Here is a 17,720-nt window from a genome sequence, read left to right as displayed (position 1 = left end):
GCCAAAATCTACTATACCTCAGCAGGCAGGTGAGGGGGCGATTTACATGTGAGTTGTTCTTCTCTGTTTGGCTTGTCCTATAATAGTAGTGTTGTCCCAGTCGAACTCCTGTTGCTTGTCATCTGAGTGTGTGGCTACTAAGGATAGCTGGTCATGTCGTTTCGTGGCTAGTTGGTGTATGACAACACATTATGACAAGCAACATGAGTTTGACTGGGACAACACTACTATTATAGGACAAGCCAAACAGAGAACAGCCAGGGAATTCCTAGAGGCATGGCACTCATCCACAGATTCAATCAATAAGCACATTGACCTGGACCCAATATACCGGCCACTGCAGTGGACAGCTGGAACTGACAACCGGAAGTGGCAGGTACAAATCACTATAAATGCCAGAGGAAACATCACAGAAGCGCTTCACAGGAGGCTCCCAAGCACTGAGGATGTCACCGAGACAGGGGATGAAACGTCTGTAACACAATTCCCAGCTCGGTGAACAGAACCACAGCAACGAGCACCCAAGCTACAAATCTTCTCCCAAACTTTGGTTGAGGGGTGACCTTATAAAGCCATGTGAGATAAGGTAAAGAGCCAAAGTCTTTTCCCAAGGGTGGGGGAGTCCAAAGCTAGAGGGCACAGGTTTAAGGTAAGGGCGATAGATTTAAAAGGGGGGAACTTTTTCACACAGAGGGTGGTGCATGTATAGAATGAGCTGCCAAAGGAAGTGACAGAACTGAGTGCAATTACAACATTTAAAAAGTCCTTTAGGGAGGTTCATGAATAGGAAAGGTTTCGAAGGATATGGGCTAAGCGCAGGCAAATGGGACTACTTAATGATTTGGAGATGCCGAAACCTTTTTTAAAAAAGTTGCATTCTCAGGTTAACTGTTAACGATGGTGACTACTTTAGTTTAGCAAACCTAGTCAGCATGGAGAGGTTGGGCCGATCGGTCTGTTTCCGTGCTCTATGACTCAGTGAGTGGGACGGACAGACAGGCCTCTGTGATCCTCCCCCCCCCGAGCCTCGGGCCGAGCTGGGGAGCTGTAGCTCGCTGTGAAGGCTCTGAGTCTGTCAGGGAGGCGGGGAATTCCCCCCACCCACCTCTTCTCATTCCAAGACAGCCTCCTCCGAGCTCCACGTCGCTCCTACAGAAAACCAATCACCAGCAGACACACTCCTGCCTGGACTCTCCACCCCACATCGCCTCATGTGAAAACAAACCCAACAGGCAGAGAGAGGGTGAACACATAAATTGTTAGTGGGGTTATAAACTGCTGAGGTGGAGGAATCAGCTGGACTCAGTGTAAGCCCCGGGAACCTGCCTGCTACAGTATTTCCTACTCTACCCTCCCGGCGCTAAAGGAACAGTGGTTCCGATCAGAAACCTCCAACAACACCCAGAGGAAGCAGTAAGCTCGACCCTAAACAAGTACCGGGTATGGGGACGAATGAGGAAAAGGTGACCCTGCTCATCAAAACGCCGAACCAAAAATACCAGGATCAGTGGGTCGAGGCAGATCCAGGCTGGACGGTGAAGAGCCTGAAATCCTACCTCCGAGAGAACCACCCGAGTCACCCAGTAAGTCCGCTCGGGGGGAGGGGGGGAGAGACAGAGACAGAGCCCGAGGGTGGGGTAAACTGCAAAAAACAATTGTTAGAGATCACAGCAGGGTGTGGGTGGGGTGCATTTAACAGAGCGGCGGATGTTTTAACTTTCCTGCCAGCCGAGGAAGTAGACACGCAGTTTATTGTTGATGTTAATGACGAGGGCTCCTTTCAAGGACTGAGGTCTAAAGTTTGTTTTCCATTAGTTTGCTGCCACCCCCCTTTCCGGTTCCTACTTGTAAATATGCCTGACATTCGATCTTTAACAATGTCCTCATCGAGACATTCTCAGCAGGGCCAAGCAGCGAGTGAGAAATATTTTAGCGGGGCTTGGTAAATCCAGGGTTAAACAGTAAACTTTTGTCAGCTGCCCTGGTGTTCGACTGCCCATGTTGGTAGGCGGAAGGGTGCGAGTATATGAGTATTAACTTTACATTTGAACTACATTTTACAGTTTCTCTACATTAAAGAGTTTGTGTTTTTCTTCCAATGGACTATAAATGCTAAAATTAACTCTTTAATATCAGAAGCTATCCAACCTGTTTTTTTTATTATTGTCAAATATGTGTTACCCGAACTCTTCCGTGCTCTGAGCCCTGTCTGAAATGACAACTGTATGTGGAAGGTAAAAGCCGGAAGTGCTTTAGGTTTAGCGTGTATCACAAAGTTTGGCTGGACTGTGACTCATGAGGGTGTGGAAACTTCTCCACTCCAAGTGCAAGAAGCTTACCCATTCCAGTGTCACTGTTGCTTAGGCTACATTATATTTCCCGCCCAATATCCAGCTCTCTGAACCTCAGGATTCTAAGATGGCATGGAAACCTACTTCCCTGATTTGTCCTCTATCTCAATAAATGAGTTAGAATTGTTAACTTATGCAGAACCATCGATTTTTTAAAAAGGCTCAACATTAGTTTCTATGATAACTTCATTCAGACAATAAGCAAACAAAGCACAGTCTTGGAAAATCCCAGACTTAATTCCCAATCTATGGTGCATCCCAGCAAAGTGACACTAGTGAATGTTTATTTAGCTTTGGTGTAGCTGGGTGAGACAAGTTTTCCTTATTAATTGGTTGGATGTGGGTGTTGCTGGCTGGGCCAGCACTTCATACTCATGTATGATTCCCTTTTGAGAAGGTGGTGGTGAACTGCCCTCCTTAAACATTTGGTGCAGGTGGACCCACAATGCTATTAGGAAGGGAGCTCCAGGATTTTGACCCAGCTGTAGTGAAGATACAGTGATATTTTCAAGTCAGGATGGTGAGTAGCTTGGAGGATGAAGTTAAGTTCAGGTTCTGTCTCTTATGGTTTCACCTTCCTGAGAATCCCCTGTCCGGTTTTCAAATGAGAACAGAATGGCTGTAAAGTCCACATAGTTCAGCAACAACTATACACAAGATAACAGGGGATGTAATGGCTTAGTGGTATTATTGCTTGACTATTAAACTGGAGACCCAAGTTCAAATTCTGCCACAGTTGAATTCACTTTTTAAAAAAATCCGGAATTGAGTGTAATGATGACCATGAATCCATTGTCAATGTAAAAAAAACAGTCCCATCTGGGTCACTTTAGGGAACTGCTATCCTTGCCTGGCCTACATATGACTCCAGACCCACACAAACTACTCTCTGGCCAATTGAGGATAGTCTAGCCAATGATGCCCTCCTCCCATGAATGAGTCAAAAACATTGGGGGAGGTATTGGAAGGCTGCAGGAATCCACATACCCTGAATGGAGGGGAGTGGGAAATAAATAACAGTAATACCTTGTAGAAAACTGTCACACTACTACAGAAATGTTCTAGCTGCTGCCATACAACTGAAGCACAAGGTAGCATTGCAGAATCTAAAACTGAAACAGTCTACCCATCTGTTTCAAAAATATTGCCACTCTGAAAACTTTACAGTGTCAATGATCATTTGAGCTCTGATTAAAATGTGCAGTGCTGATTTAAAGTTGACAGATTGTATTCAGAGACGAATGCTTTTACCTTTAAGGCTACAAGTTGGAATTTGTCAGTGACTGGCGGATAGTAACTGGGGGATTTTCACCCAGGTTTCACATCCTGGGATCAAATGGAGTAAAATGTCTCATCTGTTGACACTGTGTAAGTGTAAAAACCTGAAATTTCCAGTTATGCTGTTGCTGACTTCTCTTTCAAAACTGAGTAAGAAAAGAAATTCTCATTTTTTTTTAACTTTAGTACAATATATCCAGTCTGAAATGATTTTGGCAGATGTGTAACAACTAGTAGCTCTCACTAATATTGTGGAGATTCTTTTTCTCCAGGAACAAGCCAGGCTGTGAGAGGACAGATTATGTAATTGTTTTTTTTTTCATTTGTAAATGGACATCATGCAAAGGTTTTCCATGCTCAGCATGATACTTTCCACTTCCCTGAGTAATTACCCCCCCCCCACCGGCCGTGTAATGTTCAGAGTTATTTGTGGCCGCACCAGCAGGATAAATGTTTAAATTGAACTGATGGATGCATCCTAACATCTACTGTGATGGCCCTTTTAAAACACATGCATTTCTTCAAGGCAAATATTGAGTAATCCCCACTGTGTGCTGACTGAAAACTGCTGATGTAAATGAATAGTTAAGATATAGACAACACATTTATTAATAAATCACCTGATACTTGGAATGTAACATTCTTCACCACAAACAATTGTTAAAGCAAAGTCTGAATTTTGAAAGTACGAAATCTGGTAATGTTAATATATTAATGTGGTGAAGAAGCATAGCAGGTTGAATTAAACCAGTGGCTTACAGGAAAAGACAGTGAAACAGAATGTTGTTCTATTCTATAATTTGTCGCTTTAGAATTCTAGCATCTCTACAGTGCAGATAAAAGCCCATTGGCCAATAGAGTCTGCACCAACCCTCGGAACAGCGACCCACCCTATCCCTGTAACCTCAGAGCCTGCCTGTCCTTGGACGATACAGGAGAATTTCGCATGGCCAGTCCACCTAACCTGTACATGTTTGGACTGTGGGAGAAAAGCATAACACCCAGAGGAAGCCCATGCAGACACAAGGAGAATGTGTACACTCCACACAAACAATGACTCAAGGCTGGGATCGAATCCAGGTCCCTGTCACTGAGATATATCAAAGCCATGTATGTTTCATACGTACATGCATCATAATATTTCACCACTTTGCAATTTTCCAAATCTTCTTTTCATTTAGTGCAAGGTGTTTTAGTGGCTTTCAGTACACTTGTAGAGTCCAAAGCAAAGTTTAAACAAAACCTTTAGATGGAGCTTCCAGACAGTTGGCACTGTGTCTGCTATTGCCATGCTGCCAGGTGGCTCAGTACTAATGCTACTTCTATATTGGTATGCATTGTGCCACAGTTGCCTTATTTGTTTGTCATTTGGTGTTTGGACAGAATTCCATTGGGTGCACTCTTGTGATTCTCTGAGTATTGTTTATCTCCCAGCTTCTACCTGTTAGAAAGTGTGAAATTGAATGCAATCCATTGAATCTCACACACAAACTTGTTTTGAATGCTTTGAAAGTGAATATATTGAGCTAAGGCATATTATGCTCACCTATCTCTGCTGACAATAGTAGCTGCTTTTCCCAATGTCCCAACTAAATTGGTCTTCATTCCTGATGAAGGGCTGACCTGCTGTGTTTTTCCAGCACCACTCTAATCTTGACTTCCTCCCTCAAAGACCCTAACCATATAATTCATAAATTGATTGTATATCAAGATCTGCAAGAAGGTAAATGACCGAAGACAGGCTATTTCTTCATTCTTTGTGCCTACGACTAATATCCCTATTCTGTCAGTATTTGCCTAATGCCAGTGACTGCATTTCAAAAAATAGCATGTAGCACTTTACATTTCCATGAAACACTGGTACGGTGCAATTATAGATGCAAGTCTGTCTGTCTGTCTGTTTGAGGCCCTGTGTAAAAATAGCCTAAGGCAGCACTAGTTGTTAGCACTTGGTGCTTACAGTTTAACATCCCTAGGATCACTGAATTGAATCAGCTTTTTGACTGGTTTGTTTGGAATAAACGTTATGTAACATCTTCACATTTCTCCCAGCGTATTTTAAAAGTGCCTTGTTGTCTAATCTTTTGAAGTGCTGTGATAATATTGGTGGGGTTTATCATAAATGCCAAATTCAGATGCAATCAGGAGTGAATCCAAAGATTACTGTGTATATGGCAGTTTAAATTTAAGGCGTGTATTTGGGATTTGCAGAGGATTGGAAGCAACTTGGCACATCCAGAGCCAATTGTGTCTGTGTCTGATCATCTCTTGAATATGTTTGCTTTTTCAGACTGAATCTGAGCAACGGCTGATTTATTCAGGGAAGCTGCTGCCTGACCATCTCTTAGTGAGAGACGTGTTGCGAAAGGTCAGTACTGCTGGATGTGAGAAAACATTGCCTCTCACTAAATGGGTTGTGTGGTTCAGAAGAATTTAATGTCTGCAAGTATCTTTTTTTTTGAAAGACATAACTGCTGAGTTCAGTGTTGTTCTGCTTTTGGAACTATTTATTGTTTCTTGTTTTTTAACATGTGTTGCTAACAGGAGTAGAGACAACTAGAGAGATAGAGAGAGAACTTTTTTGCCCTTCCTTTTTAAAGTATCTTGAGATGATCTTATTGATGCACAAAACACCACAGAGGGCTTGATAGGATAGATGCTGAGAAAGTGTCTCGCAATGAGTGGTATCTAAGCCAGGGTCACAGTTTTGAAATGAGGAGTAGTGCAATTCTTTACCCCAGAGAAGTTTGGAAACTGGATCATTGAGTATGTTCAAGGTTGAGATAGATTTTTGTCCTCCAGGAGAGTTGATGTCATGAAGAATAGACAGAGGTGAGATCAAATCAGTTACACTGATATTTAGTGGCTGAGTAGGCCAAAGGAGCCATATGGTTCATCTCTTATTTCTTGAATTCAAACTGAGTTGACTCAGTTCGTAACACTTGAATCTGCAAACTCCTGATTCAGACGTGCAAGTCCCAGAAGACCCTGGACACATTATTTAGGTTGACATTCCTATGCAGGGCCGAGACAAGACTGAACTGTGAGGTACCGTTTTTCACATGAGATGTTTGTGATCTCAGACCAGACTCCCCAAGTCGAATTACTGCGCAGTTAGGGGTGAGTGACGTTTTGTATACAATGACCAGACTTTGAAATGAGAGTTCTTTACTAACAAAATAAAGCTGCAGAACTCTATGGCTTTCAAACCGAAGAATTTTTTAACTGTACAATAGTGAACAAAGCGAACAAACATCAATGTTTAACTTATACTCTGAGACTAAACATGAAGTAAACATTAATTAACAAGAAAACCGTGGTTGAAACCATCACAAGCTGTACAAATGGCAGAACTAAGTCAGATGTCATGAATTGTTTATAACCCACATAGATGAGTAATCCACAAGTAACAAAAGATTGCTAAAACTCCATCTGTCTCATGGGGGATTTCAGCTCCTTTTCCTTGAAAATCTGGCCTCTGTCATCCCTCTAAAGTTGCTCCATCTTGGACTACCTCAGTGACTGGGAGATGAGCAATTTCTTCTGCCTAGATGGCATGCTGTTGGATTCACAAGGCTCCTTATCTGATTGCAGTTCCGCTCTGCTGGCTAGTCTGAGCAGAATCCCACTGCCGAGGGTGTCTTGCTTTCATCCACTACCAACTCCTTAACACGTCACAGCAGCTTACTGGCCTTTTATTTTGCCTAATTGTTAACTTGCTAGCAGACCACTTTGTTTCAACTCCCATTGAGCTGACAAATGCCCAGGGCATCTCTGAGCCCAGCTGGCCAGCAGCATGGAGTCAGCAATCCTTCACCACCACCGCTTCTGGCCCTGAGCAGCTTCCCCGAGCTTTAACTGCATGGAGCTTCTTCCCCTGCTCCTGACTAACTCTATAACTGACTGTTCGCTAATGGCCTCACTGATCCTAGTGAACCATTGATACATCCCAGTAAGGGTTCTGTCCCTGTTTGCAGGCAAAATTGAAGGCAGCACCCATTGGAACATTCTGTTCCTTGCACATGATCATCTCCAGTTCACCAAGTGTGCCTGTCTATAGGTGTACACAGACAAAAGAAAACTCATTGTTAAACATTCTCAGATAGATTCCGTGGCAATATTTGATCCTAAGCCAGTATCACTAAAACAAACTAATGATTAATCTAATGTATGCAAGTAGCTCCTCTCTTGTCTCCCTAATGTCTGTCTGCATGTGTCAGGAATGCTCTTGCTTTGCCTGGATAATCATGGCTCCAAAGAACATTCAAAATTTGATGTCATTCAGGATAAAGCTACCTGTTTGGCACTGACCCACCCTCCTTAACATGCACTCCCTCCACTGGTGGGCTGTGGCTATTGTCTACTATATCCACAATGTCTTACCCCTCCTTAGAAAGACTTTCTGAACCATGACCTCTACCAGCTAAAAGGGCAAGGGCAGAAGATGCATGAGAACACGATCGCCTACAAGTTCCCCTCCAAGCCCCACACTGGCCTAAATTGGCACCAGAGCACTGTTCTTTCATCGTCACTGGATCAAAATCCTTAGAAATCCCTCCATACCAGCACTCTGGGTTTATCTCCACCATGTGGGCTGCAGTGGTTAAGGGAGGCAGCTCACTACCATCTTCCTGAGGGCAGTTAGTGATGGGGAGCAATAGTTGGCCGAGCCAATAATGCCCACATCCCATGAAAGAATGCAACACATTAAATGTCAGATTTCCTCCATGAAGACACTCCACATACTACTTAAAGTACTCAATTGGCAGTGAAGCATTCCAAAATCTCCTGAACATAAAAGGGCACTGTAGAAACACATGTTGGCTCTTCTCTCCATTCTTGTAATGTGTAAGCATTAACTCCATATTGTGAAGGCATGCTGAGTGTTGAGACTGAAAGGATGAGGTGTTACTTTGAAGTGCTAACATTTAACGAGTATGGTTCAGTTGAATGTCTGTTGCTTCTCAAGATGATGTCAGTACAATGAATTAACCAATTGACATATATGGTGTCAGTGTGCGGTACTGTCAGTTCAGCAATAATACAGATTAGGCGACGTTCCCTGGCACAGTTTAACTTTAGTGACAATCCCCAAGCACTAATGAGTCTTTCAAACACCTACATCCTTTCTAGCCGTCGGAATTATACAATGGTCTTGTGATTGCTAAGAACGTGTTTGAATTGGCTTAAGCTGCTATCTGATTAGTGGAGACATTATTTTTATTTTTAGGGCTGGATTTCATCCAGGTATGAGGGTTTGTCAGCTGAAATGCTAAACATGTCATACATGGGTGATTTACTGGTGGTGGTTAATGTGTGGGGGGAGAAAAGAAATACAGGATGATTTGTAATGGGAGGAGAAATACCTAAGAGGAGAAAGTGAGGTCTGCAGATGCTGGAGATCAAAGTTGAAACTTTATTGCTGGAACAGCACAGCAGGTCAGGCAGCATCCAGGGAACAGGAGATTCGACGTTTCGGGCACAGGCCCTTCTTCAGGAATGCTGAAGAAATTCCTGAAGAAAGGAGAAATACCTAAACATAGTTTATTTTGTTGTTGAGCTAGTCACCCAACTTAATCTGTTTTTCTGCCCCCTGACCTGAAACCATATATAAGTCATGCTGTACCAGATAAAAATCAGCAGTCAGTACCTGGTATGTATTCTTTATGATTAAATTCATGGATGTGGGTTATAAAAACACCCTGGTACCAGATAAAATAAACTAAACATATTTTCTTTAAATTATATTAGAACTAGGTTTTATTGTCACATGTAGTCAAGTACAGGGATACAGGAATACAGTGAAAAGTTTACAATGTCGCCATTCATGGTGCTATCTTAGGTACAAGGTACCTAGGTCCAAAATCATAGAATCCCTATGGTGTGGAAACAGGCCATTTGGCTCAATAAGTTCACACCAACCCTCTGAGCGTAATCCAACTACACCCATTCCCTTACCCTATCATCTACATTTATCCCTGACTAATGCACCTAATCTACATCTCCCTGAACCCAATGGACAATTTAGCGTGACCAATTCCCCTAACCTGCACATCTTCGGTAAATCTTAAGTAAAAAAGAGAAAAAGAAATGTTAAAAGTTCAACATTACTTTACCTAACATTCAGATGTTAGTTATTTATAAATTTCTTCCTCAGCAGAAACTATAACTATTTACATTAACAACACCATTTAAACATCTTTTTGGATGTCTTGCAGGCCTGTTTCTCTCTGTCAGCCTCCAAAACTATCTAGAGTGGGTCTTGCATTAATTATCTTGTTGTTTCTTCCATCTCCTGCAGAATGAACAATACCACGTCCTTCACCTGGTCTGTAATTCAAGAAGTGGAGCTGAAGCGACACAGGCAGTAAATATGAAGGTAAAAGAAAGAAAGCAGTGGGGCTGATTAGCATGCCCTGACAAACACTCCCATTGGCATCACTGTTTAAGTTTGACTGGACTAAAATGAGAGAGCGTGCAAGTCCCACACTGTTGTATAATTGCATGTGACTGCTAGAGTACCTACAAAATAGAGCTGAAAATGTGTTGCTGGAAAAGCGCAGCAGGCCAGGCAGCATCCAGGGAACAGGAGAATCGACGTTTCGGGCATAAGCCCTTCTTCAGGAATCATTCCTGAAGAAGGGCTTATGCCTGAAACGTCAATTCTCCTGTTCCCTGGATGCTGCCTGACCTGCTGCGCTTTTCCAGCAACACATTTTCAGCTCTGATCTCCAGCATCTGCAGACCTCACTTTCTCCTACCTACAAAATAGAACCTAAGAATGTCCGCTAGTTCACATTAGTGCAGGAAACTGGGCATCAGAGAAAATTCTTCTCCATTCCACCTCCTTCATGACATGGTCACAAAGGCCTAGATGATCTTTTTGATTTGTGCTAAGCTCATGTTGCCTTACATATTAAGTTAATCATTAATTCCTCACCCGTTGTTCGTTTGGTAAATGGTCAGGGTGGTGAGTGAACAAACCGCCCCATCTGTCATCACTTGTGCAGCTCTTCCCATTCCTGGGCTGGGAAATTATGGGCGCCAGACTGGAGCAGCGGTGAATTATCAACTGAAATAGAATGAGTGAATTTGTCACCACTCTCCTGCTGTTAGACTTGACTCTTCTAAGATGTATACTCTGATGTTAAGATTGGAAGTTTGCGACTATCATTCAAGCTGAATTTTCCTGCTCCACTCCTCAGTTCTGATTCTGACAAACTTAGCTCCAGAGATTTGAGCAGGTAAGCTCTGCTGATTTTTTTCAGTGGCAAAACTGCAGTATGTTGATGAATTGGATTCAACAGTGTTGCTGCTTCATCAATGACCTTCCCTCCATGATAAAGTCAAAAATGGGAATGTTCACAATGATTACATCATGTTCAGTGATGTCGCTTTTTCATCTGATACTGGAGTAGTCCATGTCTATATGCAGATATACCAGTTTGGGCTGACAATAGACAATTTGTCCGGCACTTGTGTTGTACAATGATCATCTCGATCTCCAGTAAGAGAAAATCTAACCATTACCCATCACATTCAATGGCTGCGTCATCACTGAATGCTCCCACGATCAACATCCTGGAGGTTATCATTGTCCAGTAACCAAACTGGACTAGCCACCACACTGTGGCTACAAGAGTAGGCCACAGGATGAGTGCAGGTCCAATATTGCTCAAGAAGCTTGATACCATCGAGGACAAAGCAGCTTGCCTGATTGACACCACGTTCAGTTCCTTCATTACCTGATGCTCAGTTGCAGCAATGTGTACTACCTACAAGATTGACATAGAAACTTGCCAAAGATCCTCAGACAGCACACCTACCAAGCCCACAACCACTTCCATCTAGGAGGACAAGGGCAGCAGATAGATGGGAAGACCATCACATTCAAATTCCCCTCCATGCCACTCACCATCCTGACCTGGAAATATATTGACGTACTTCGTGTTGCAGTGATGGTTGAAGAAGGCAACTCAGCATCACTTTCTCAAGGGCAACTAGGAGCTGGCAATATATGCTGGCCCAGCCACCGATGCCCATATCCCATGTGTTACAATACATTGAACCAAGACCCTGAGATCAATGTAAAAAATCCCTCGGTAGAATTTGAGGGACTGGGGAGTTCTCTCAGCTGCTGTTTATCACATCCTTTATCGATGTCACCATTAACTGCTGTTTAGCTCATTGGTTTTCATGGTTGCTTGATGTGTGGAGATTGACTGACCGACCGACCACCTTGTTTTACTTACAAAGCAATTAACGATGCATTTCAGATACAGCTAACTGGGCTGACCTGAGGTGGAAGGCATTATATACACATGGGTGTGTATCTCCTGGATAGATCCTTCAAATCTACTATTGATGGCAACATTTTCAGGAGCTGGATGTCTGCTCAGAGCTGCCTCTGTAAATTCCTTTGTTTAACTCTTTTATGAAGCCACCTGCAAATCCCCTCTTTGACCAAGTCTGTTCCATTTTTTTTCTGACCTCCACCAAGGTTTAACAGGAATTACTTCCTCTTCAAAGTTCGTCAGTCACTATTCTACATACAAAGTACCACATAAACGTAGGCTTCTGCTAATCCCACGTTTGTTCCTGATTATATATTCTCTTTAAGAAAAGATCAGGCTCTGCGTTACAGATTTCATTTTTTTTTTAAATCTGTGACAATGGAAATGTTTAGTTTCAACTGGAATTGAATGGTGCAGGGTTGAGGTACGAAGAGCATATAAAGAGATATAAATTCAAGGCTTCATTCCTCCATTCCTCTATGCAATAGAGGAAAAGAAATATCCCAGCTATTAAGATGCGGCACAGAGAAAAGCAGTTGGAGGCGTGTGAAGCATCTCACTTTCTGCTTTGAACTGCCATAAAAGCCACCCACAGGATAACAGGTGCAGTGCCAAGTGCAGACAAACTTATTTTCGACAAATGTTGTTCCCTGCTCTGAAGATTTGCATACTTGTGGTAGTTCAAAATGTCCAGCTGTGTCATGAGTTGAGGGCAAACTATTTATATCCTAATTGGTTTTAGTCTTACACCGAAATCCTACAGAGACAACATCTAATTGGGAGTTGTTGCCATTCTGAGTCTTAGTGTTTAATTTTTAGTTTATCTCCTGTGCTTTGGGCTTTAAATAAATCAATTTTTTTAATGAATTTAACCATTGTCACAAGATTAAAAAAATTTGGCACTGCTTAAAAATATGAAACCAGCAATGGTGTATAGACCGCCTGCTTATTGACTTCAGTGGAGTAGAAAATCAGACCAAGTTTAGAAACAGTTGCTCTTGCCCAAGATTAACCTTGCCCTATTGAGGCTTGTGGTTGAGGATACCGAGTCAAGGCCTTTGAGTGTCCAACCTTAAACAAACTGTTTGGTCAAGTGCAGAGGGTCCAGTTCAGGATCTGGTTGAGAACTGCACACACAATGACATGATTCTTCGAGTCTACTCTTAGTGTTGGAAATCATAGGCTGTGGATCATTCTCTGGAGCAAAAATGGGCAAAGCAGAAAAATTAATCTGAGTTACATTGGATAGGCCAAAGATAACTTTTCCCATGTGTATTTAAAGGTAGAGAGAAGCAAGATGGCGGTCAGGGAGTTTGATTGACATCCACTTGTTCTTCTCTTGTCTGTTTTCTCTACAAAGCAGGTTGCCTTACTTTGTTTTTGTCCTTCTATAAACAGGAAGCAGCTGCACCTACAGCCTCTGGCCAGGAGACCCTCACTGTCCCCACATCTGCAGACGGCATTCGGCACAGAGGATCCGGCTCCTTCACTTGGTTGTATGGTGCTTGGTGAGTAGGGCCAGGAGCTTATGCATCACTGATTTGATGGCTGTATCTGCTGGATGTGTATTAAATCAGCTCTTTGATTTGTCGTTGAAAGGCCGGCAGGAGAAGAGCTCCAGAGGCCAGCGGGAATGTCTGGTCTCGCTGCTTACAATCTGTACAGCTCTCAGCAAATTGTTTGGCTCCAGCAGATGTACGCAAGGCAGTACTATATGCAGTAGTAAGTATCTCACTTGTCCTGCAGGTTATCTTTAAAACAGAATTTGAATGTTGTTCTTTGTGATTCTTGCGTCACACTGGTCCTCCATTCTGCTACAGTATTGAGAGTTTAGATTGTATTGTTCTAAAGAAGACCATAGTGCTCACACTATTCCTGCGTTATTTGCTAAAGGAGAGATTGTCCCCTGCTGAGTACAGTTAAATAATAGGCCCATTATTCTGAGTTACTGTTTTTAAACGTCTATGATTTTGAAGTTTTGCTTCTAAGTGGAAGTTGTTTCGCACTATTAACCAATTTAAAAAGCTTACATTTTGGGATTGTCTGTGTCGTGACATTGAAATACCTCACCTCCCACAAGTTTCCTTTGAAAGTAGGGCCAATGGGAGGAATCTCGTTTACCCAGTGCCTGCGCACCCACAACAACAAATGAAGGCAAACCTGCCCCCTCCCTGCCAGGCAAAGGGACAAAGGGTTCCTGTTCCCAAACGGATGAAGGACATGTTGGCAGACACCAAAATATTGGAATGTGCAAACACTGCCAAAAATCATGTTGGGTGCTCCATATAGTTGGACCAAAGGGAGTGTTTCCATGCTGCACAACTCTGACACTAATGACTGACTCATCACGTTTTGCTAAACAATGTGGCTTAATTGTCCTCCTTCAACATGATGTCACCAGTGAGATTTGCAGCCACTGATGCCTGTTATCAGTGACGATCATAGACCCTGTCTTCACTGAGTTTAGATCTCTGGGGAGATATCCCCATCCATTTGTCTCTCACCCACCTGCAGGAAGGGTCCATTAGTAGTTACAGCCTCCAGCCTGCTGTCACTTCCTTAAAGTCCTTTAGTGATAGTGACCTAGAGTTAAAAAGATGGAAAACGTCATTGCAGCCGTTTTGTGCAGCAGCACCTTTGTCTGCCTGCAGAATTGTGACTACTCTTGGATTTCTGTTGGCTGACTGTTTGTTTACTTATTGTTTCTGCATTCTTCACCATTCCAAAATGCTGCCAATCAGCTTTTGGGTTTCAGAGTTTTTGGCACCAATTTCTTTTCAGTTTTGTTTTTTCTTTATCCCCATCCTTTTTCAGTGCATCAGCTATGTAGTTCCACTCTTCATCTCTCTCGCTCTCTCGCTCTCTCGCTCTCTCGCTCTCTCGCTCTCTCGCTCTCTGTCCACCACTCCCTCCTCACCCAATGCTTCGTGAACCTACCTAAAACGCAGGGTGACTGACTTTAAAATTAGAGAGAGTGCAATCAGGAAGCAGCCTTATGTGCAGAATTACAGAAGTGTTGGAGTGCAGAGAGAGGCCATTCAGCCCAACATGTCTGCACCAGCTCGTCAAAAGAGCATCATTACCTCGTGCCAACCTCCTGCTTCTCCCTGTACCCTTGCATATTGTTCTTGTCCAAATAACCATCCAATGTTCTCTTAAATGCATCAATTGAAGCTGCTTTCACATTTCCAGGCAGGGCATTTCTAATAACTTAACTACTCGCTGTGTGAACAAGTGTTAACTTTGATCACCTTTGACTACTATAAATCTATGCCCTCTCGTTCTTGTTTCATTTTCAAGTGAGAACTTCTCCTTTCACATTATCAAAAAGGTCTCTATCAGATCCTCTCTTGGCTGCCATGTGTCCAAGGAAGACAGTCTTAACTCCTCCAATTGACCTCATCACTGCAGTTCCTCATCCTTGGGGCCATTCTTGTAAATTGCTTCTGCAATCTGGAATTCTCTTCCCAAAACGCTGTGACGTGATTGGTTGATTTAAAATCTTCAAAGACGCAATACACAGACTATTATTGGGTAAATATATCAAAGGGTTTGGGCCATTATCTAAATTTGAATGATAAATGGAATTGAAATACTAGCAAAGCATGTTTTAAAAAGACCGAATGGCCAACTCCTATTCCCAGTTGCACCTGAAATACTGATGAAAACTGAGCAGAAACTACACCATTCAGTTGGTGTATCTGGTACCAACATCCAACTATTGGAGAGTCCCCATGTGGGGACTACAGGCCTGTGGTGAAGTGGAGGCTTTTTGCCGAGAGAAGAGACATTTGTGAGGTGATCTGATGGATCATGAGGTTGCTGGACAGTCAATGGGGGCAAGTTGCTCCAATCAGCTGGAGGTTTACGAACCGGGGGCAACATGTTAAGATGATTTGTGATGAGGCAACAATGACGTGAAGAGAAATCACTTCTTTTCTCAAAGTGAGTGATTAGTATCTTGAGTGCAGTACCTGGCAGAGCCAGATTGAATTGTGACTTTGAATAGAGAATAGCTTCTAAAGAAGGGTGGCACAGTGGCTCAGTGGTTAGCACTACTGCCTCACAGCACCAGGGGCCCCCAGGTTTGATTCCAGCCTCCAGCGACTGTCTGTGGGGGTTTCCTCCCATGGTCCAAAGATGTGTGGGTCAGGTGAATTGGTCAAGCTGAATTGCCATAGTGTTCAGGGAGGTGAAGGCTAGGTGGGTTAGCCATGGAAAATGCAGGGTTAAAGGGATAAGGTTGGGGTAGTGAGTCTGGATGGGATAAAGTTCGGAGGGTCAGTGTGACGTGATGGGCCGAATGGCCTGCTTCCACATTGGAGGGATTCTATAATTCTGTCTGCAAGGTTATAGACTGGGGGCACCTGGGAATCAGGTGGGCACTGGGAACTAATAGAGTTGCACTTGCAGAGTCAGGATGGAACAAATGGCCTCTATAGTTCTGCCTGGGCTGGTGTAGTGCTCAATGCCAAGGGAGATCCACTGGTTTGTTTACCAATGAAGAGTTAGCAGCCCTTTTGATTTAGTCTGAAGTGTCCTTTTGAGGCTAGCAAAGGTTTTCAGGTCTCTCTATAAACCTAATTGATATAAGGCTAATTGATCACATTTGGAGAGAGGCAACAATATGCTCCCAGTAGTGACAGCGAGCTGGACATTGTTGGGGTTATCTCTGAATTATGGTGTTTTTTTGTTCTTTTCAGCCAGGCTGCAGTTGCTGCTGCAGCTGCCGCCACCCACTCTCGGCAGCATCCAGTGGTCGCCCCAGGGACACCCCCGGTACTCCCCAACCAACACCCTCTGGTCAACCTTCCAGCAGATCGCAACGCCCCCCTGCCTCAACTCAACAACCCACCGGCCAACCAGAACCTCCGGATGAATGCTCAGGGGGGCCCAGTGATGGACGATGATGATGAGTTGAACCGTGATTGGCTGGACTGGCTGTACCTGGTTGCCCGCGCCTGCTTTTTCCTCAGCATCGTGTACTTCTACTCCTCTCTAAGCCGTGTGGTGTTAGTAGCTAGTGCCATTCTGCTGATATACCTGTAAGTGTTCTGCAGCGTCTTGCAGAGTTCTAGTTTATGCACACTGTGTTCGTATGAGTGAGTGATTGTCAACCCCAACGTGTCCTGGACCCTCCGAGAATAGATGTTCCAAATTCCCTGGACAACGCTACAGAGAAATAATTATTAGGTTGTTTTACCTGAGTGCTTTTTTTTTTCAGTTTATTAGTTATTGTTGTAAAGGGGTCGAGGGAAGGCTGTTTGACTGGATAGTTGGAGCTGTGACATCCTCCAGGATTAAATTCAATCAGGGTTGGCAGCCTGTGTTTGATATCATGGCATTGCTGACTTGCATTGTTTGCACCTTCACCCATTAGAAAACAACTGGGCCTTTGAGGCATTGAACCAGGGCTGGGGGGGCGTAGTGGCTCTTTAAACTGCACCACTTTTAAAAACAATTGATTTCAATCCTACTCCGAGCATGATTTCCAAAGATCATTACAGATTCTTAGTTTAAAAATCACACAACACCAGATTGTGGTCCAATAGGTTTAATTGGAATCTGGATCAGTGGTGCTGGAAGAGCACAGCAATTCAGGCAGCATCCGACGACCAGCAAAATCGACGTTTCGGGCAAAAGCCCTTCATCAGGAATAAAGGCAGAGAGCCTGAAGCGTGGAGACATAAGCTGGTGGGGGTGGGGAGAGAGTAGCATTAGGTACAATAGGTGATTGGGGGAGGAGATGAAGGTGATAGGTCAGGGAGGAAAGGGTGGAGTGGATAGGTGGAAAAGG

The 17,720-nt window shown here is 43.5% G+C and overlaps 1 protein-coding gene across 2 annotated transcripts in view; it reads left to right on the top strand.

Annotated features, from left to right (window-relative positions):
• Positions 1-1,021: 1,021 nt before the first annotated feature.
• Positions 1,022-17,720, top strand: part of herpud1 (homocysteine-inducible, endoplasmic reticulum stress-inducible, ubiquitin-like domain member 1) — a 23,053-nt gene continuing 6,354 nt past the window's right edge. The window contains exons 1-6 of one of the 2 annotated variants that reach the window (XM_043707161.1): positions 1,022-1,583; positions 5,920-5,997; positions 9,931-10,008; positions 13,322-13,431; positions 13,523-13,645; positions 16,627-16,968. In XM_043707161.1, the coding sequence (XP_043563096.1) occupies positions 1,443-1,583; positions 5,920-5,997; positions 9,931-10,008; positions 13,322-13,431; positions 13,523-13,645; positions 16,627-16,968 (872 nt within the window). In that variant the 5' untranslated portion in view covers positions 1,022-1,442. The remainder of the gene's footprint in view (positions 1,584-5,919; positions 5,998-9,930; positions 10,009-13,321; positions 13,432-13,522; positions 13,646-16,626; positions 16,969-17,720) is intronic. The other variant, XM_043707162.1, reaches the window with a different exon arrangement.

This window comes from Chiloscyllium plagiosum, chromosome 17, assembly GCF_004010195.1.
Source record: "Chiloscyllium plagiosum isolate BGI_BamShark_2017 chromosome 17, ASM401019v2, whole genome shotgun sequence".
NCBI lineage: Eukaryota > Metazoa > Chordata > Chondrichthyes > Orectolobiformes > Hemiscylliidae > Chiloscyllium > Chiloscyllium plagiosum.
This window is presented reverse-complemented; position numbering and strand designations above follow the sequence as displayed.